The 21,536-nt window shown below is 45.8% G+C and overlaps 1 protein-coding gene across 1 annotated transcript; it reads right to left on the minus strand.

Moving 5' to 3' along the window:
• Positions 1-292: 292 nt before the first annotated feature.
• Positions 293-21,512, minus strand: LOC121579871. The gene is made up of 19 exons (XM_041894821.2): positions 21,309-21,512; positions 20,529-20,741; positions 19,979-20,126; positions 16,850-17,755; positions 14,372-16,582; positions 14,139-14,258; positions 13,895-14,050; positions 13,700-13,816; positions 13,452-13,574; positions 13,021-13,074; positions 12,471-12,740; positions 11,991-12,101; positions 11,593-11,841; positions 10,615-11,209; positions 10,396-10,526; positions 2,702-2,755; positions 2,297-2,527; positions 1,754-1,888; positions 293-1,387 (listed from the first exon to the last, which is right to left on the minus strand). The coding sequence occupies exons 2-19, from the start codon at positions 20,705-20,707 to the stop codon at positions 1,262-1,264; spliced, it is 5,916 nt and encodes a 1,971-aa protein (XP_041750755.1). The 5' UTR covers positions 20,708-20,741; positions 21,309-21,512; the 3' UTR covers positions 293-1,261.
• Positions 21,513-21,536: the final 24 nt, after the last annotated feature.

A 21,536-nucleotide genomic window follows, 5' to 3' on the forward strand; every position in this document is an offset into this window, starting at 1 on the left:
TCTGGTGGACATTCCTTCAATCAGCATGCCAATTGCACGCTCCCTCAAAACTTGAGACATCCGTGGCATTGTGTTGTGTGACAAAATTTCACATTTTAGAGTGGCCTTTTATTGTCCCCAGCACAAGGTGCACCTGTGTAAGGATCATGCTGTTTAATCAGCTTCTTGATATGCCACACATGTCAGGTGGATGGATTAGCTTGCCAAAAGAGAAATGCTCACTAACAGGGATGTAAACAAATTTGTGCACAAAATTTGAGAGAATTTTTGTGTATGGAACATTTCTGTGATCTTTTATTTCAGCTCATGAAACATGGGACCAACACTTTACATATTGCGTTTATATTTTTGTTCAGTGTATAAAGACAAGGAACTGAAATATCAAAGTCTTTGGTATGGACCTCCTTTTTTCATATTTGGCTTGATAAAAGATCCAGTAAAATGGCCTTGCTTTATTACCATGTAACCCACTATCACTTGATATTAGACAGGTTGTCAGACAGGTTGTCACATCCTTTAGGCCCACCTTTGACATTTTTGACACTTGTCACATACAGAATAATCTTGGAAACCCAGAATTACAATCTTGCGTAATTGCGTCAGATACTCGATTAAGTTCTGGGGGCAGATGTGTTCAAAAAGAGACTAGAGCAAGTAGCGGAAGCAGGGCAGTAGCTCCACCCCCCTTTACAAGTTACAGGCAAGTCTACGGGCCAAATGTCCCCTCCCTTTCCGAAATTCGAAAGATGCGAAATCGGGATTTGTCCAAAATGATCAGTGATGAAAAATCTGCACATCGGAACAAAGTTCCTTGTTAGTCGTCGTATCCCACAGTCTGTTGACAGGCGTTACGATACCAGTTATGTTACGTGTGTCTGTCCACGAGAGGTTACACACAGAACAGTGGGGATTTTTAAGCACAGTTAGAGATGATTCGACACAATCTCAGTGAGCATGATGTAGGCTATAAGCAACTGTCCATCGAAGCACAATGTCAAACTGGGCCACACACATATGTCCTTCCAACATTTAGGCTGGTGCTCTACTGTAGTCTTCCATTTGAAATGACTTTGGGCAGGGAGCACTTATGAACATTTGTGTCACAGGCAGGTAGTGTTTAATGATGTCATTAACGCTGGCCACTATAATCTCTCTGTGGGGAAGCATTCTCTGATTGGCAGTCACAGTGGGCAATCATCTTGTCCTCTCTCTAATTGGCAGTCACAGTGGCCTATCATCTTGTTCTCTCTCTGATTGGCAGTCACAGTGGCCTATCACCTGGTCCTCTCTCAGGAGGAGATTGGGGAGGGGCGGGGCTTACATGTCTGTCTGGAACAGGAACTTCCTCTAGGAACGCCACAGGAGCCAGACCTCGTCTGCCATTCACCTGAAACACACAGTCACTCAGCAAGCTATCTACAGTACACCAGCACTCATCTGCAACACACAGTTTAGATAGTAGTCTGTTAGATAGTCTGTTTAGATAGTAGCCTGTTAGATAATAGTCTGTTTAGATAGTAGCCTGTTAGATAATAGTCTGTTTAGATAGTAGTCTGTTTAGATAGTAGTCTGTTTAGATAGTAGTCTGTTTAGATAGTAGTCTGTTTAGATAGTAGTCTGTTCAATATCTCAGACACAGATCTGTTCAATGTACATACACCTGATGATCTGATATAAAGAGGTACAAGCTACAAGCTGATGCTGCAAGTTCATTGGTAAATGACTGCTGCCTGGATGTTGTTGATTGGCCCACCTCGGCCTGACAGAAGCCGTCGTTGTGTGGGTTGCCTAGCAGCATGACGGTGTCTCCCTCTCTCAGGGCCAGCTCTCTGCTGGGGTGGAGGTTAGGACTGTCCCTCAGAGGGTTGTAGTTATAGATGGCCACAAACTGAAGGGCACGCCACATACACACAGAGTACACACACACACATGACTGTAAATGTAGAGAATTATGAATGGATCACATTTCATTATTTCATGCAGATTTCAATGAAACACAGTAACTGAAAAGGCACACATCATGACTGTTTGAGTTTCTGAGTCTGGTGAGTAAGGTTTCAACTCTAGAGTAAAAATCTGTAGTAAAATATTGAAAGGTGAAAAGGTTGGGTCAGTGTAAGGTTGCAAAATTCCGATAAATTTCCCAAAATCCTGTCTGGAGGATTCCTGGAATCTTCCAACCAGGATTTCTTGAAAACCAGGGTACATTTTGGGAAAGTTGCACCCCAAGGTCAGGGCAAAAGTGATCACGTGGTGGGTGTGTCAATTTGGAAGTGGGCATGTCTGTAGAACTCACTGGTTGGGTGGAGCCACTGTGTCGGTGTGTGGGCGGAGTTCTGCAGTCTGGGTAGGCAGGGTCTGTGCAGGGAGCAGCAGAAGCTGTGTTGACACGGGTGTGGTCTGTCCTAAACTGGGTGTGTTTTCCCCTGTAGATGAGGAGGACCTTCTCTGCGTAGAGACCGTTGGAGCCCAGGGTCTGAACACTGATGTGGACCGGAACGGACAGATCCAGATTCTCCAGAATACACTGAGAGAGAGGACAGATACACACTGTCATCTTCAACCATTCAACTCATGATACGTAGAAACACCACACACAGGGATAAATATTATTACATCATTAGGGCAGGAGGGGAGGAAGAGGAGAAAGAAAGAGGAGGAAAGGAGGAGCATGTTGTCAAAGGACCGTTTAACACTGTACCTTAGTGCATGCAGAGCTCATGACAGACTTGTGGAATTCCCCTTCTACATAGATCTAGAGAGATAGAGAGAGAGAGCGAGAGAGAGCAGATGAGCAGATGAGCTCCCGCATTTTTCGGCATGTTTTTACAAAAAGATAGATTTAGAGTTAGATAAACTTGGATTTTTTGGCAACGACATACACAGGATACCTTCACTCCAAAATCAAAACTCCAATCCTACAACCTGATTTTGGACAAAATTACCTGTAAGGATTCCTACTACCAGAGATTCCTACTTCCAATCTATACAGCAAATGCTCTGTCAAACAAACAATAGAAAACCCCATCCAACCTGGAACTGAGTGAGTAATGTTTAGTCCGAAGCTACTTTTACAACCAAGAAGAAAAATACACTATAATTATGTATTATATATATAAGGCCTGAATGCTAAGTTAAGGCTACCAAGCTTGCTAGGACAGTACATATCCGACTGCAACTTCAATTAGCACTGAGGTGTGAAGCGAGAGGTGTCATAGCCCTTGAGCCCAACAATGGCCGGAGAGTTCCACAGCCTACCCCACCCAAATGCAGAGGCCTTTGAAGCCTCCTCCCGCTGCACAGAGATTATTAGCATACAGTACCCTCTGGATGTTAAAAATGATAAGGCACGAAAAGAGTACAAAAAGAACCTCCTTATGGAAAATCAAGAAACACTTTTTGCTGACTATTATAAAAATGGAACATAAGCAACTTAATCTTCCACCCAAACAATCCCCTGGCATGGCGCAGTGCTATATTAACACACTACCCCTCTGTTAAGAGGGGGGGTGTTAGCGATTGGTTGAAACTCAGGATACTAGACAACGAGGACTCTGAGTCAGCCAATGTCAATCTGTATAAGTCTGGAACAGTAATGGTACAGGGCAACCCCAAACAGTTTCAGTTGGACTTTCACCTAATCAAAGAAATACCTCAGCAGGAGAAGCGCTCCCTTGAGAAAGATAACCCCACCCCGAGCGGGTCAGACCAGACCTCTTCATTATATAACCCCACAGACGAACAACCCCAAGTGGAAAGTCAACCTCCTAGCACAGAGTACTACTCCCTCATTGAAATGAAGTACACATTCACCCAGCTGGAGGTAAGGCAGATGGAGATGGAACAGCAGGTGAACACACTCCAGTCAGCACAAAAAATAGTCCAGCTCAACAACACCCCCTCAACCAGACCCGGAGAGCTGGAGGTGGAGAGAGACATAACTGCACTCTGGACTGTGGTGAGACAACATCAACAGGAGAAAGAGCAGGAGCAGGAGAAGAACAAAGCACTAGAGGAGAGGATCAGAGTGCTGGAGGAGAAGGTGAGAACGATGGCGGGTGACAGAGAACAACCCAGTAGAGAGCTGGCCACCCCCGCAGAGAAGACAGCAGAACAGCCCACCTCAGATCCTGACCATAGCCTCGACATCACAGCCGGGCAAACAAATGAAGAACCCCAAGCCCAGGGGATCCCACCCTCTCTGAGCAACTCCCCTGTCAGCCACCCTGATAGCCCTCCTGACGACCCCCCCACACCCACTGAGGACATACACAAGCCACAGATTGTACTCCTCATGGACTCAAATGGGAAATACATACAAGAAAATAAACTTTTTCCCAAACACACAGTGTCTAAACTCTGGTGTCCAAACACCCAGTGTGCCCCAGACCTTCTGACTGAGGACCAACTTGGGTCACCCAGCCACATAATAATACACACAGGCACAAACGACCTGAGAACACAGCAGGAAAGGGTGGCCACAGCACTCAAGGGAGTGATTGAAAAAGCTTCTTCTACTTTCCCCAATGCACAAGTGGTTATCTCCACCACCCTGCTACCACAAAAATACTTCCACCCTGCTACCATACAGCGGGTAAACGCAAGTATTTCCCATGACTGTGCCTCAAAACCAAATGTCTACCTGGCCCACCACTCCACCCTGGACTTGAACAGCCTTTACGACCAGGTCCACCTATACAAGGCAACAGTGCCCACCTTCGCCCGGACCCTAAAGGACATCGCCCTCAACCGTAGCCCCAACACCTCACATAGGAGCAACATATCAACAGACACCCTGCCCAGACCTGCGGAACCTCCACCCGGACCTACACATAGAGGACCCACGCCGTGAGGACCTACATCCAGACCACAGCACCACCAGCCACATCAACACCCCCCCACAAGTTAACCATGCCCACACCCCATTTAAGCCCCCTCAGATCAGACCTATGCACCTCCTGCCCACCCTATGCCCCCCACTCCCGCAAAGAGGGCCTCAACATGAAAGTCACACATATGCCCAGGTCATGAGCAGGCAAACAGGCCCAACCCCCACTTTTACACTAGCCCAAGCCAATGGCATGTACCAGATGCTCAGCAGGCTCTGCTCACACATACTGGTCTGAGGCCAAACCACACGACTAACATTGGACACTTTATGGAGCACAAAGCCTTCACTATCTCATCCTGGAATATTCAAGGCCCGAGGTCATCTGCCTTTGGCCTAAAGAGCAGGAACCTGGACTTCACCAAAGAAATCAGAAATACAGACATTGTCATCCTACAAGAAACATGGTATAGAGGAGATGGACCCACTGGTTGCCCTCTAGCTTGCAGGGAGCTGGTAGTCCCATCCACCAAACGACCAGGTGTGAAACAGGGAGTATGCTAGTTTGGTATAGAGCAGACCTAACTCACTCTATTCAATTAATCAAAACAGGAACATTTTACATTTGGCTAGAAATTCAAAAGGAAATGATCTCAACAGAGAAAAATGTCCTCCTGTGTGCTACCTATATCCCCCCACTAGAATCCCCATTCTTTAATGAAGACAGCGTCTCCATCCTGGAGGGGGAAATCAATAATTTCCAGGCCCAGGGATATGTACTAGTCTGTGGCTACCTAAATGCCAGAACTGGACAAGAACCTGACACCCTCAGCACACATGGGCACAAACACATACCTGGAGGTGACAGCATTCCCTTCCCCATATGCCCCCCTAGGCACAACTACGACAACATAACCAACAAAAACGGGTCACATCTCCTGCAGCTCTGTCACACGCTTGGTATGTACAGTCGTGGTCAAAAGTTTTGAGAATATAATATATAATATAATATAATATAATAATATGCCATTTAGCAGACGCTTTTGTCCAAAGCGACTTACAGTCATGCGTGCATACATTTTTGTGTATGGGTGGTCCCGGGGATCGAACCCACTACCTTGGCGTTACAAGCGTCGTCCTCTACCAGCTGAGCTACAGAGGCCCACAAGTATTGCTCTTCACAAAGTTCGCTGCTTCAGTGTTATGAGATATTTTTGTCAGATGTTACTATGGTATACTGAATTATAATTACAAGCATTCCATAAGTGTCAAAGGCTTTTATTGACAATTACATTAAGTTTATGCAAAGAGTGAATATTTGCAGTGTTGACCCTTCTTTTTCAAGACCTCTGCAATCCGCCCTGGCATGCTGTCAATTAACTTCTGGGCCACATCCTGACTGATGGCAGCCCATTCTTGCATAATCAATGCTTGGAGTTTGTCAGAATTTGTGGGTTTTTGTTTGTCCACCCGCCTCTTGAGGATCGACCACAAGTTCTCAGTGGGATTAAGGTCTGGGGAGTTTCCTGGCCATGGACCCAAAATGTTGATGTTTTATTCCCAGAGCCACTTTGTTATCACTTTTGCCTTATGGCAAGGTGCTCCATCATGCTGAAAAAGGTATTGGTCGTCACCAAACTGTTCTTGGATGGTTGGGAGAAGTTGCTCTCGGAGGATGTGTCGGTACCATTCTTTATTCATGGCTGTGTTTTTAGGCAAAATTGTGAGTGAGCCCACTCCCTTGGCTGAGAAGCAACCCCACACATGAATGGTCTCAGGATGCTTTACTGTTGGCATGACACAGGACTGATGGTAGCGCTCACCTTGTCTTCTCCAGACAAGGTGTTTTCTGGATGCTCCAAACAATTGAAAAGGGGATTCATCAGAGAAAATGACTTTACCCCAGTCCTCAGCAGTCCAATCCCTGTACCTTTTGCAGAATATCAGTCTGTCCCTGATGTTTTTCCTGGAGAGAAGTGGCTTCTTTGCTGCCCTTCTTGACACCAGGCCATCCTCCAAAAGTCTTCGCCTCACTGTGCGTGCAGATGCACTCACACCTGCCTGCTGCCATTCCTGAGCAAGCTCTGCACTGGTGGTGCCCCGATCCCGCAGCTGAATCAACTTTAGGAGATGGTCCTGGCGCTTGCTGGACTTTCTTGGGCGCCCTGAAGCCTTCTTCATAACAATTGAACCTCTCTCCTTGAAGTTCTTGATGATCCAATAAATGGTTGATTTAGGTGCAATCTTACTAGCAGCAATATCCTTGCCTGTGAAGCCCTTTTTGTGCAAAGTAATGATGACGGCACATGCTTCCTTGCAGGTAATCATGGTTAACAGAGGAAGAACAATGATTTCAAGCACCACCCTCCTTTTAAAGCTTCCAGTCTGTTATTCTAACTCAATCAGCATGACAGAGTGATGTCCAGCCTTGTCCTCGTCAACACTCTCACCTGTGTTAATGAGAGAATCACTGACAGGATGGCAGCTGGTCCTGTTGTGGCAGGGCTGAAATGTAGTGGTAATGTTTTTTGGGATTAAGTTCATTTTCATGGCAAAGAGGGACTTTGCAATTAATTGCAATTCATCTGATCACTCTTCATGACATTCTGGAGTATATGCAAATTGCCATCATCAAAACTGAGGCAGCAGACTTTGTGACAATTAGTATTTGTGTCATTCTCAAAACTTTTGACCACGACTGTACATAGTCAATGGTAGGCTTCAAGTGGACTCCTATGGTAGGTACACCTATAGCTCATCTCTTGGCAGTAGTACTGTAGACAGAGCGTTCACAGTCAGCCCACTGACACCCCTATTAGATCACAGCAAAATCACAGTCTACTTAAACAGAGTAATACTCAATCATGAGGCATCAAAGCCAAAGGAACTGAATAATATTAAGATATGCTATAGATGGAAGGAAAGTAGTGTGGAAACCTACAAAAAAAACAATTAGGCAACAACAAATTTAAGCCCTTTTAGACAACTTCCTGGAAAAAACATTTCACTTTGATAGTGAAGGTGTAAACTTGGCAGTGGAAAACCTAAACAGTATATTTGACCTCTCAGCTTCCCTATCAGATCTAAACATGTCAAACAGAAAACCAAAGAAAACTAACGACAATGACAAAGGTTTTGATGAAGAATGCAAAAACCTAAGAAAGAAATTGAGAAACCTATCTAACCAAAAACATACAGACCCAGAAAACCTGAGCCTACGCCTTCACTATGGTGAATCACTAAAACAATACAGAAACACACTACGGAAAAAGAAGGAACAGCACGTCAGAAATCAGCTCAATATAAGTGAAGAATCCATAGACTAACCACTTCTGGGAAAATTGGAAAACACTAAACAAACAACAACACGAAGATTTATCTATCCAAAATGGAGATGTATGGGTAAACCACTTCTCCAATCTTTTTGGCCCTATAACAACGAACAAACAGCAAAAACATATGCATGATCAAATACAAATTTTAGAATCAACTATTAAAGACTACCAGAACTCACTGGATTCTCCAATTACATTCAATGAACTACAGGACAAAATACAAACCCTCCAACCCAAAAAGGCCTGTGGTGTTGATGGTGTCCTCAATTAAATGATAATGGTAGGCTGTACCATTAAATTCCAATTGGCTAAACTGTTTAACATCATCCTTAGCTCTGACATCTTCCCCAATATTTGGAACCAAGGACTGATCACCCCAATCTATAAAAGTGGAGACAAATTTTACCCCAATAACTACCGTGAGATATGCATCAACAGCAACCTTGGGAAAATCCTCTGCATTATCATTAACAACAGACTCATACATTTCCTCAGTGAAAACAATGTCCTGAGCAAAGGTCAAATTGGCTTTTTACCAAAATATCGTACAACAGACCACGTATTCACCCTGCACACCCTAATTGACAAACAAACAAACCAAAACAAAAGGCAAAGTCTTCTCATGCTTTGTTGATTTCAAAAAAGCTATTGACTCAATTTGGCATGAGGGTCTGCTGTACAAATTTAAAATTCTCAGTAAGACAAATATAATGATGTTCCAAAAAAGGTCCAGTTGCCAGGACCACAAATACAAATTCCATCTAGACACCGTTGCCCTAGAGCACACAAAAAACTATACATACCTCGGCCTAAACATCAGCGTCACAGGTAACTTCCACAAAGCTGTGAATGATCTGAGAGACAAGGCAAGAAGGGCCTTCTATGCATTAGAAGGAACATAAAATCCGACATACCAATTAGGATCTGGCTAAAAATACTTGAATCAGTTATAGAACCCATTGCCCTTTATGGTTGTGAGAGCTGGGGTCCGCTCACCAACCAAGAATTCACAAAATGGGACAAACACCAAATTGAGACTCTGCATGCAGAATTCTGCAAAAATATCCTCTGTGTACAACGTAAAACACCAAATAATACATGCAGAGCAGAATTAGGCCGATACCCGCTAATTAACAAAATCCAGAAAAGAGCCATTCAATTCTACAACCACCTAAAAGAAAGTGATTCCCAAACCTTCCATAACTAAGCCATCACCTACAGAGAGATGAACCTGGAGAAGAGTCCCCTAAGCAAGCTGGTCCTGGGGCTCTGTTCACAAACACAAACAGACCCCACAGAGCCCCAGGACAGCAACACAATTAGACACAAACAAATTATGAGAAAACAAAAAGAGAATTACTTGACACATTGGAAAGAATTTACAAAAAATCAGAGCAAACTAGAATGCTATTTGGCCCTAAACAGAGAGTACACAGTGGCAGAATACCTGACCACTGTGACTGACCCCAAATTAAGGACATCTTTGACTATGTACAGACTTAGTGAGCATAGCCTTGCTATTGAGAAAGGCCGCCTTAGGCAGACCTGGCTCTCAAGAGAAGACAGGCTATGTGCACGCTGCCCACAAAATGAGGTGGAAACTGAGCTGCACTTCCTAACCTCCTGCCAAATGTATGACCATATTAGAATTTGGATAAACTCCCATATCTATTGGGTGAAATAACACAGTGTGCAATCACAGCAGCAGAATTTGTGACCTGTTCCAACAAGAAAAGGGCAACCACTGAAGAACAAACACCATTGTAAATACAACCTATATTTATGTTGATTTATTTTTATACTTTAACTATTTGCACATCATTACAACACTGTATATAGACATAATGACACTTGAAATGTCTTTATTATTTTTGAACTTCTGTGAGTGTAATGTTTACTGTTAATTTTTTTATTGTTTCATTCACTTTTGTTTATCATCTTTTTCACTTGCTTTGGCAATGTAAACATATGATTCCCATGCCAATAAAGCCCCTTAAATTAGATTGAAATTAAATTAGAGAGAGAGAGAGAGAGAGAGAGAGAGAGAGAGAGAGAGAGAGAGAGAGAGAGAGAGAGAGAGAGACAGAGAGACAGAGAGAGAGAGAGAGAGAGAGAGAGAGAGAGAGAGAGAGAGAGAGAGAGAGAAGCACAACATACACAGAGCACAGAATGAACAACACCCAAACCCTCTATTTACATTCTACTGTATCCAAGGCGAGAGGAGCAGCCTACCCTGTATCCATACACAAAGGTTCCGTTGCTACAGCCCAGCTCATCAAGTGGCGGTCTCTCCCAACCAATCATGAGGCTGCTCTGTCCCACCATCCTGATGACCTCAACAGAGCCCACCTCAGCTGGAGGTTCTAAAAGCGGCGGGACCAAAGACAATCAGACACGCGTGCTTTCCGTCAAGTGTACAGTCAACAGTGTGTATTGTGTGGGCTACTGCACCTGGTATAGCTCTGGGTTTGGTTGGTTTAGCTTGTTCAGGTTGGCAGTTGGAGAGGGGCTTCTTGATACAATGGTCCTCACCAGGCAGTCGTGACAACTCAGCAAGAGGAAGAGCAGTAGTGATGGGGGCCATTTTGGTGGGGGCTGTAGTTTCAGGGGTAATAGTTGGAGGGGCAGATTTGGTGGAGGCAGTGTTCCACAAGGCAGTGGTAGTTTGTGCTTTAACAGTCCGGGCCATAGCGGTAGGAGGGGTATTAACAGGGGTAGTAGCATCGGAGGTAGCAGCAGTAGAGCCAGTTTTAGAGAGGGGTTGTTTAGCACTGCTAATGCTAAGGGCAGTGGTGGTGGTGTGGACAGGAGGGTTAGTAGTTGGATGTGCTCTGTTTGGGGTCTGCTTAGAAGAGGTAGCACCATCACTGGTAGTTCTAGTGGGGGCAGTGGTAGATAGGGGAGTAGTAGTAGTAATAATAGGGGTAGTTGTTATGAGGGTATGTTTGGGTCGGTTGGGGGCAGCAGGGTTGGGGTATCCTGGGGAGTTCCCCTGGCCTGGAGGGGGACTGGAGTAAACCTGGGGGCTGGTCTTGGAAGGGAAAACCTAGGGAGAGAATGGGCAAGAATGGGTGACATTGAAGTGTAGACTATACTGGGACTTTGTGCATAAACAATATACATTTGCGGTCCTTCAAGCCAGGTTAGCATAGCATTGTTTGGTTTTGTACTGAATTCTACTACAACTGAAGTTTCCTTTGTGAACAATAAAGTTACTAAATATTTAACATGTGTGTGTTTTTTATTTTATTGTGTATATGAATGTGTAGTTTAATGTGTTTATTGTATTTTGATGTGTATTGTGGTGCTATAGAGAGCTCATCTGGTCTCAGAATTGACTCCCTGTCAAACTAAAGGTTAAATAAATAAAAAATGACTTGTGTGCAGGTAGGTAGCGTAGAGTTTGTTAAAGCTGTACTATAGGCCTACCTGGTAGCTGTTGGAGAGAGTCTTCTGTAGCTGCTGGTGAAGGTTGATGATCTTCTCCGGACTGGTCAACTTCCTAGTCAGACTGGCACATCTCTCTGGCGAGGGGGGAGTCAGGATGAGTGGTCTCCCATTCTCCTCTAAGAAACGGGCAGGGACCAGGCCAGACTCCCCTTTCACCTCGGCATGGTACATCCCACGTCTGTCTGGGAGTCCAGTGACTTGGACTGATTCACCCGCAGAAAGGGGAAGCTGTAACAGAAATGTGTGGATAATATAAGCCTACTGTATAAGACATGCAACACTAAAGCAACAAGATATAATGTGTTATAATGTTGTTATATGCATCAATACGATGCTCCACAGAAACTGAGAGTTATAATATTTCTAAATCAGACTACCATTGGCAGTAGAGTGTGAGGCATGTTCGGAGAGGGGCAGTAGTCTGCTGTGGCCACACACACTCTGAAGTGTTCCCTCCCACTGCCTTCAGACACAGCTTTACCCAGCTCCTAGGAAGAGAGCACAACACCTTAGAGATGACATGGGAAACCCCTTACATGGGTGTGTTATGTTATAAACCCCTTCAGCTGGTGTGAGGTATGTTTTCTGTATTACACTGTACTAAAATGAGTTAGTGGTTCAGTGCAGTGGTATGGTGTGTTACTGCAGTGGGTTTCAAACCTCTCCTCGGGACCCCCAAACGTTTCACAATTGTGTTGTTTCCCTGAACTAACTCAACTGATTCAAGTAGTCAAGGGCTTGATGATTAGTTGACAAGTTGAATCAGGTGTACTAGCTGTGGATTAGTTTGAATACATGGAACCGCTGGGGGTCCCCAAGGAGAGGTTTGAAAACTCCTGTGTTACTGTAACTCTTACCTGTGCTGTGGATGCTGCAGGAGAGGTCTGTGAGCGCTCCGGTCGTTCTGAGGCTGCAGGTGGGAGAAGGTGGGTGTTCTCCTGCAGAGCTGCAGTGGATGGGGGTGTGAAGGTGCTGGCGTAGTCCTGCAGTGCTGTGTCGTTAAGCAGGTCCTCAGCCTCCTGGGTCAGATTGTAGTCCAGGCAGCCATACCGACGCAGGGCTCGCATCAACTGCACCAGTAGACTGTTCCTCTGCTGGCACTTCACCACCAGACATGACAACTTGGCCTGCCATTAGACAGATGATCAGTCAATCAAAACCAAATCATGACAGCTTGGCTTGTCATTGGACAAGCCAAGCATCAGTCAATCAAAACCAAAACATGACAGCTTGGCGTGTCATTGGACAGATCATCAGTCAATCAAAACCAAATCATGACAGCATGGCCTGACATTGGATACAAAAGCTGTCTGTCAAAACAAGTCCAACACCAAATCTTCTATTAGCTCCAAACAACCATGTATCAAACCAGACCAACAGACTACCACCATTCTCCACCCCCCTCACCTTTAAAGGAGCTATGTCCAGATCCGTCTGACTCTTTCTCAGGAGAACATTGTACTGGAGAGAGTCAGGAGAGTCACAGCCATTAGACTAAATACACTGGAAATAACAAAAAACAGTAAACCAAAAACACTGACCACAAATACAGCTCTTTTGATATCGTAAAAGCTCTCTTCCAATACAATTAATTCTGCATGTCTTTGAACAAACATCACTCTAAGCAGGGAGCTGTGGTCTTATCAGAGTATGATGAAGTTGCTCCTTGACACTGATCTAAGGTCAGTTTTGTATTTTCTGCCTAATGGTAAGGCTCTGGATTCAGGGAGAGTAGATTATTAAGCTGATCCTAGATCTGTGCAAAAGGGTGACTTCTACCTAAATTGGTAACCTTAAGGGTATATTTTACCTATCTTAGCTGACAAAAGGTAGTTTACCTTAGCTCTGATGTCATCATAGCGCGCCCTCAGTGAGATGAGTGTGTTGCTCCAGTCCTCTCTGCTGCCCTGCTCTCTCTTCAGAGATGTGTACTCTGAACTCAGCTCTTTCAGAGCAACACTCTGTTACACACACAGATCTCAGTGAATGAACAATCACAAATTCAGGTATACAGTACACACATATAAATAATTAGTCAACACAACACACACACCTTGGCTTGAGTTCAGCCTGACACAACACACACCTTGGCTTTGAGTTCAGCCTGAAGCAAGCTGAACTTCTCTTCGATCTTGATCCTTAATGAGTGAGCATCGGTCTTCTCTCTCTCCAGACTCGCTAGTCTGCTCTTCACCTCTCCCAACTAACAACAGACACAGCCAGTGGGTTATCATGACATGACTACTGTGGTTAGTGAGAGGGATACTTTCTCTATCCATACCTCTGCTCTTAGTGTGTGGTTCTCCCTCTTTGTCTCCTCCACCTCCTTGGTTCCCTCTCTCATCCTCTTCACCTCATTGGCTGCCTGTACTGCCCTCTTCTCAGCCTCCTCTCGTCTGACCTCAGACACACCCAGCTCACGGTACCACCTTTGAGCCTGCAATCACAGATTCTGTCCAGTCATGGTTCTGACCTCTGACCTCTCCTCTGATTGGCCAAGAAGACAGGAAGAAAGAAGAGCTCACCTCTGATTGGCTCTTCTCCAGTACCTCTCGTGACGTTCTGAGTTCTAACCCCAGCGACTCAATCTCCCTCATCAGTTCACTCTGCTCCACGTCTGTCCCCTCTTTCTCTCCCAAGTGGTCCTGGATACAGGTATATGCTATAACTCACACAACCCTGCCACGCTACTACTGACAGAAATTAATCAGTGCCAAGATACATAACAACTCACACATGTACAAAGATTCGCTCCTACCTGTGCAGACTGCCCCAGACAGATGGTCTTGTAGGAGTAGACTGTGGCCAGACCTCTCTGAGTGACATCACCATCACCTCTCTCTGTAGCCACACCCTCTGTGCATGTTGCCATGCCAACATGGTTCTCTGAGGGCTGCTGGTTGTGGCTCCGCCCCTGTAACAGCAGCTTATTCCGTAGAGCAGCGACGTCCGTCTGCAACTGGTCTCTCTCCTCTGTGAGCTCTTCGCTCTGTTCTCTCAGAACATCCATTGACTGAACTAACTGCTCTCTCTCTTCTTTTAAATCAGAGACAAACTGGTTCACCTGGCACCTCTCTTGTGTTTGAAGGCAGAGAGATGACAGCTTGTCTTTCTCCTGCTCTAGACGGCTGAGTGTCTGTGTTAGCTTGTCTCTCTGTCCCTTTAAACCACACATTGACTGCATCAACTGGCCTCTCTCTTTTTCTAGTTCGCGGAGTGACTCGTTTAGTTGGTCTCTCTCATCTTTTTGACTGAAGAGAGACTGCGAGAGCTTGTCTCTCTCCTCCTGGAGTCCAGACATTGACTGAACTAGCTGGTCTCTCTCCTCCTGGAGACCAGACATTGACTGAACGAGCTGGTCTCGCTCCTCCTGGAGTCCAGACATTGACTGAACTAGCTGGTCTCTCTCCTCCTGGAGACCAGACATTGACTGAACTAGCTGGTCTCTCTCCTCCTGGAGTCCAGACATTGACTGAACTAGCTGGTCTCTCTCCTCCTGGAGACCAGACATTGACTGAACTAGCTGGTCTCTCTCCTCCTGGAGTCCAGACATTGACTGAACTAGCTGGTCTCTCTCCTCTTTTAAACCACACATTGACCGCATGACCTTGTCTCTCTTGTCTTTCAGACCACAGAGGGACCTTGCCAGCTGTTCTTTCTCGTCTTTTAAACCGCAGAGTGACTTATGGATCTGGTCGCGTTCTTCTTTCAGAACCCACACGGAGCGTGTTAGCTGGTGTTTCTCCTCTGTCTGACTGCTGAGTGAGAGGGCTACCTGTTCTCTTTCCTCTTTGAGATCACTGAGAGAGCCAATCAGCTCGTCCCTCTCCTCTCTAAGCCTGCACACCGACTCTGTGGTCAAACGGTCCTCCTGTTGACCACACACTGACTCGATCGTGTGGTCAACCTGTAGTACACCACTATTCACTGACCCTGGCGTCTGATCACTTTGTAGACTGGTCACAAACCCTACCGTGGGTTGACCCTGTTGAGCGTACACTGAGCCAACCGCATGCTCACCCTGTTGACCGCACTCTGACTCAGTGGTCAAACCATGGTCACCCTGCTGTAGGCCTAGCTGACTGCTTTCGATCCGTCTCTCCTGCCGGTCTATGATAGTGTTGAGGTCATCCTCACTCTTCCTGGTCAGCTCGGTGATGAGACTTCCCTGCTCCTGGTTCTCCTGCTCCAGCCTGGTGCTCTCCCTCTCTAGCAGGGACACCTGCAGCCTGAGCTGGACTAGCTCCCTTTCACTCTCTCCCTCCTGGCTCTCTATGTGGGCTAGGAGCTCCTGGATATGCCTGCCCAGGGCCCGGTTCTCCTGGTTCAAGGCTAGGGCTAGGTCATCTTGGGCCAAGGCATACAGAGACAGGTCATCCTGGGCTAAGAACAGGATAGTATCATTCTGGGTTGGAGTTGCAGTGAGCTCTCTGCTACCCTGGGGTATTAGATTTTGAGTTGGCACCTTGTTTTCCTGGACATTTGTCATGCTCTTGCCTACAAGCGAGGACACCTGCTCCACCTCGCAGGACCCTGTTTCTCCCTGCTCCCTGAGTTTACATTTCAGCTGGGCGTTCTCCTCGGTCACCCTGTGCAGCTGGTCCTGTGTGTGTCGTAGCGTGCTCTCCAGCTGGTCCCTGTGGTCCCGGAGTGAGTCCATGTCGCCCCCCATGCTCCTGTAAGCATCTCTCAGGGCCTCAGTCTCCTCGCTCGTCCCCTCCTCCAGGTTGAGAGAGGTTAAGCCCCGAGGACCAGGATACCAGTCCCCCAGGCTCAACTCTCCCAGACCCTCAATGCTCTTAGTGCCAAGGGATATGAGGCCGGGGTTCTGGCTACGGTGGCCTGAGAGGTTCAGGAGGTCCGGCCGGGGCAGAGGCAGAGTGGAGTTTTCCTGTGACCTCTCTGCTGCTCCATGGTGGTGAGCAGAGGGAGGTGTGTCTAGTGATGACTGGCCTGGGATCACCTTCACCTGCAGAGACGATGAACACTAAATATTAGAGACTCAATACAAAGCAGAGCCCAGTCTCAAACACACAAGCCAGCCACACTCTTTAGTTCCACTGTAGTTAATCAGATTAACATTCCACTTTGATAATCTCACATTATAATCCATTTTACAATCCTAAAATAAGGTTTGCTTATAATCGTAATCATTCCCTTTCTTGAGGCTTAACTCTTCAACTCTTAGACTGATTTACAGAGTCCCCTCCACATAAACTTTAATGTCATCACTCACCGGGTCAGTGTTGTCCACAGAGCAGGGAAGTGGTTGACCCAGGGCAGGGGTGTTTGGCAGGGAGGTAGCCAGGCTAGGGGTAGAGGCAGGGCTGAGGCTGGGGTCAGTAGAACCCAGGCTGTGGTTGGTCTGTCTCAGGGTCTGGCTGAGCCTCTGACACAGTCTCTGGTTCTCCTCTTGCAGCTCCTCCACCTCCTCCATCAGGGAGCTCTCTGTCAGCTTCAGCCTGTGGACCACCGTCCTCATCTCCTCCAACGTACAGGACAAGAAGTGGTTGTTCTCCTGCACTTCCTGCAGCTGTTCCATCAGCCCCTTCTGCTCTGCCAGCCCCTGCTCCTCCCTCTCCAGCAGAACCCTGAGGTCCTCCTGGAGGCTGAAGATGAAGCTTCTCAGTCTAGCCTCACCCCCCAGACTCTCACCCTCTTCTCCTTCCTCCCCCTCTCTTTCGCCCTCTATTTCTCTATCATCCGCTCCCTGCTTCTGCTGGAGCGGTTGTCCATAGTGTCTCGACTGTTTATTCTCCTCCTCGTCCTCCTCCTCTCCTTCTCCTTCCTCCCTTGGGTGGGGCAGTCTCTCTGTCTCTGTTTTCTGTTGGCCTGAGGTTGGTACCATGATGGGGTTGACATTGGCTGCAGTAACGGAGTTGATGCTAGCTGTGTTGACAGGGGCTATGTTGGTGGCAGCAGATACGTTCATCTCCAGCACCTGTCTCTCCAGCTGGTGGAGTCTGGTCTGCAGGCCCTGCTCTCTGTCTCTAGCCAGGCCTAGCTTGTGGTGCAGCTGGCTCTTAAAGTGCTCAAAGTACTGAGACTGGCGGCCCATCTCCTCTTCTTTAGCCCTGAGCTGGGCCTGGCAGCGCTGCAGCCTCTCCCTCCACACGCGATCCCCACGCTCCTTCTCCTGGGACTGGGACAGAGACAGAGCGATTACAATAACGTCTGACATGCACCTGAGCTACAATAGAGTTATAATACATGCACATTCTCCTTCTTCTTATACTTACAATAAAGTACAATACATGAAATTAAACTAATACCTGAGTTACAACAGACTTACACTACACTAATACCTGAGTTATAACAGACTTACACTACACTATTACCTGAGTTATAACAGACTTACACTACACTATTACCTGAGTTACAACAGACTTACACTACACTATTACCTGAATTACAACAGACTTACACTACACTATTACCTGAGTTACAACAGACTTACATTACACTATTACCTGAGTTATAGACTTACACTACACTATTACCTGAGTTACAACAGCCTTACACTACACTAATACCTGAGTTACAACAGACTTACAATACACTATTACCTTAGTTATAACAGGCTTACACTACACTAATACCTGAGTTACAACAGGCTTACACTACACTATTACCTGAGTTGCAACAGCCTTACACTACACTATTACCTGAGTTACAACAGGCTTACACTACACTACCTGACTGACAACAGGCTTACACTACACTACCTGAGTTACAACAGGCTTACACTACACTATTACCTGAGTTACAACAGCCTTACACTACACTATTACCTGAGTTACAACAGGCTTACACTACACTATTACCTGAGTTACAACAGCCTTACACTACACTATTACCTTAGTTATAACAGGCTTACACTACACTATTACCTGAGTTATAACAGACTTACACTACACTATTACCTGAGTTACAACAGGCTTACACTACACTACCTGACTGACAACAGGCTTACACTACACTACCTGAGTTACAACAGGCTTACACTACACTATTACCTGAGTTACAACAGCCTTACACTACACTATTACCTGAGTTACAACAGGCTTACACTACACTATTACCTGAGTTACAACAGCCTTACACTACACTATTACCTTAGTTATAACAGGCTTACACTACACTATTACCTGAGTTATAACAGGCTTACACTACACTATTACCTGAGTTATAACAGCCTTACACTACACTATTACCTGAGTTACAACAGGCTTACACTACACTATTACCTGAGTTATAACAGGCTTACACTACACTATTACCTGAGTTATAACAGCCTTACACTACACTATTACCTGAGTTACAACAGGCTTACACTACACTATTACCTGAGTTACAACAGGCTTACACTACACTATTACCTGAGTTGCAACAGCCTTACACTACACTATTACCTGAGTTACAACAGGCTTACACTACACTACCTGACTGACAACAGGCTTACACTACACTACCTGAGTTACAACAGGCTTACACTACACTATTACCTGAGTTACAACAGACTTACACTACACTAATACCTGAGTTAAAACAGACTTACACTACACTATTACCTGAGTTACAACAGGCTTACACTACACTATTACCTGAGTTACAACAGCCTTGCACTACACTAATACCTGAGTTACAACAGGCTTACACTACACTATTACCTGAGTTACAACAGGCTTACACTACACTATTACCTGAGTTACAACAGACTTACACTACACTAATACCTGAGTTACAACAGGCTTACACTACACTATTACCTGAGTTACAACAGACTTACACTACACTATTACCTGAGTTATAACAGACTTACACTACACTATTACCTGAGTTACAACAGACTTACACTACACTAATACCTGAGTTACAACAGGCTTACACTACACTATTACCTGAGTTACAACAGCCTTACACTACACTATTACCTGAGTTACAACAGGCTTACACTACACTAATACCTGAGTTATAACAGGCTTACACTACACTATTACCTGAGTTACATCAGACTTACACTACACTATTACCTGAGTTACAACAGACTTACAATACACTATTACCTGAGTTACAACAGGCTTACACTACACTATTACCTGAGTTACAACAGGCTTACACTACACTATTACCTGAGTTATAACAGGCTTACACTACACTATTACCTGAGTTATAACAGACTTACACTACACTATTACCTGAGTTACAACAGACTTACACTACACTATTAACTGAGTTACAACAGGCTTACACTACACTATTACCTGAGTTATAACAGGCTTACACTACTTGAGTTACAACAGGCTTACTCGTATGTTTGCTATGCCTCATTGAAGCTCATGTAAATCTCAATTATGTCTCTCACCATGGAGCGTACCTCCTCCCTGAGTGCGTGGAGCCGCTCGTCTAGCCTCTGACGCTGCGGCATGCTGGGACAGTGGAGGACTGAGTTGGCAGTGAGGTCCTCCACCTTCTGTAGGAGTCTCTGCTCTGACACTTCCAACTCTCTGATCCTGCATAGTAGGACGACGTGACTCATTAGATCACATGACATTCTCATAGCATTACATGGTTAGCATAGCATTGCATGATTAGCATACCATTACATGACTAGCATAGGATTACATTAGCATTCAACAGAGATGAGACCTCTTACTGTCAAATAGTTTTTGCCTGTCATCAGTCCAAGAGAAAGTACAAGTGTGCACACATACCTTACTGACTGGAAAGTTTGAAATAAACCTCACAAACAGTGATATCATGCTAAGAGGTAACCAATAGTCTGTTACTACGCAAAATGCTGTGTGGTAAGCTGCATGTTCGCACAACAGGACATGTGCAATGTGATATGGTTGTGGCCATATGTCGTAGCTGTGTGATACGTGATCCCTGTCTCTCTGTCACCTGCTCCTCACCTGTTGTGCAGAGCGCTCTCTGACTCAGTGAAGGAGCTGACGTTGTCTCTCAAGCTGTGCTCTAGAAGCTTCACTCTGTGGGTCAGAACCTGGAGGTCCGGGGTGCCAGTGGGACCTGTTACCATGGTTACAGCGCCAGCTCCGGTTCCGGTCCCTGCTGTAATCATGTTCCCCTCCATGGTTGTTGTTCATGGGTGACCTCCTCTCTAGAACCTGCAAACCAACGGTTTCCGTTCATAAACCTTACTGATCCTCTCCCTGTATTTATCCACTGTGTGGTAGCAAACACACTCCTTCTGCAATCTCAGTCAAACCCCCCTCTCTTTTTTAACAACTCCCTCCCCTCTCCTCCTTCTCTCTATCCCTCTCTGACCTCCCTCTTCCTCTCCCTTCACTTCTCTCTCTTCGTCCTCTCTTCCTTCTCTTTCTTGACCCTTTGCTGTGGTGTAACACACACACACACACACTCACTCATTCACACACACACACACACGCACGCTCACACAAATTGCATTATTCATGAGAGCAGCAGCTCGGCTGCAGCAAGTGGCTGACTAGCTTCAGACATGCTTCTAAAGTTACCTCACCACCTCCTCTCCCTAACAACAACAAGACCTCCCCCTCATCCCATCACCCCCAGTTAGCCAAGCTATTGTGTAACTCTGATTAAGCTAATTAATGAATACAATGTGGAGCCAATGGATAACTCAGAACTGCACAACAGAGCTGGAGAAGGAAGTATTTGTGTTGGGGGTGTTTTGTCAAGATTGAGTAACTTACCTACTGAAGATTCTTTGTTGTGTTCCACAGACTAGACTCCTCCTGTCCCCTCAGTCCTCTGGTGTCTCGCTACTGCGGAGTCTACTCAGAGCTTTCACTTCATACACTTTGAACTTGGCCGTGACAGCTGTTTCCATGGAGACCCTCATGCGCTGAGCTTTCCGGGAATGTCCAGTGCCCAGGACTTGGCTAGTCTGTGTTAGAAGGGCCTCCTGCTTTCTTTCCCCC

The sequence above is a fragment of the Coregonus clupeaformis genome, unplaced genomic scaffold (assembly GCF_020615455.1).
Source record: "Coregonus clupeaformis isolate EN_2021a unplaced genomic scaffold, ASM2061545v1 scaf1391, whole genome shotgun sequence".
NCBI lineage: Eukaryota > Metazoa > Chordata > Actinopteri > Salmoniformes > Salmonidae > Coregonus > Coregonus clupeaformis.

What these genes read in the sequence shown, in the direction of transcription:
- LOC121579871 (XM_041894821.2), bottom strand. Translation starts at nt 20,707, where the DNA reads ATGGAGGGGAACATGATTACAGCAGGGACCGGAACCGGAGCTGGCGCT. An exon ending in ATGATGACATCAGAGCTAAG is followed by an intron (nt 13,075 to 13,451) that starts GTAAACTACCTT and finishes GACTCTCTCCAG; the next exon opens with TACAATGTTCTCCTGAGAAA. An exon ending in ACAGTGGCTCCACCCAACCA is followed by an intron (nt 1,889 to 2,296) that starts GTGAGTTCTACA and finishes CGTGCCCTTCAG; the next exon opens with TTTGTGGCCATCTATAACTA.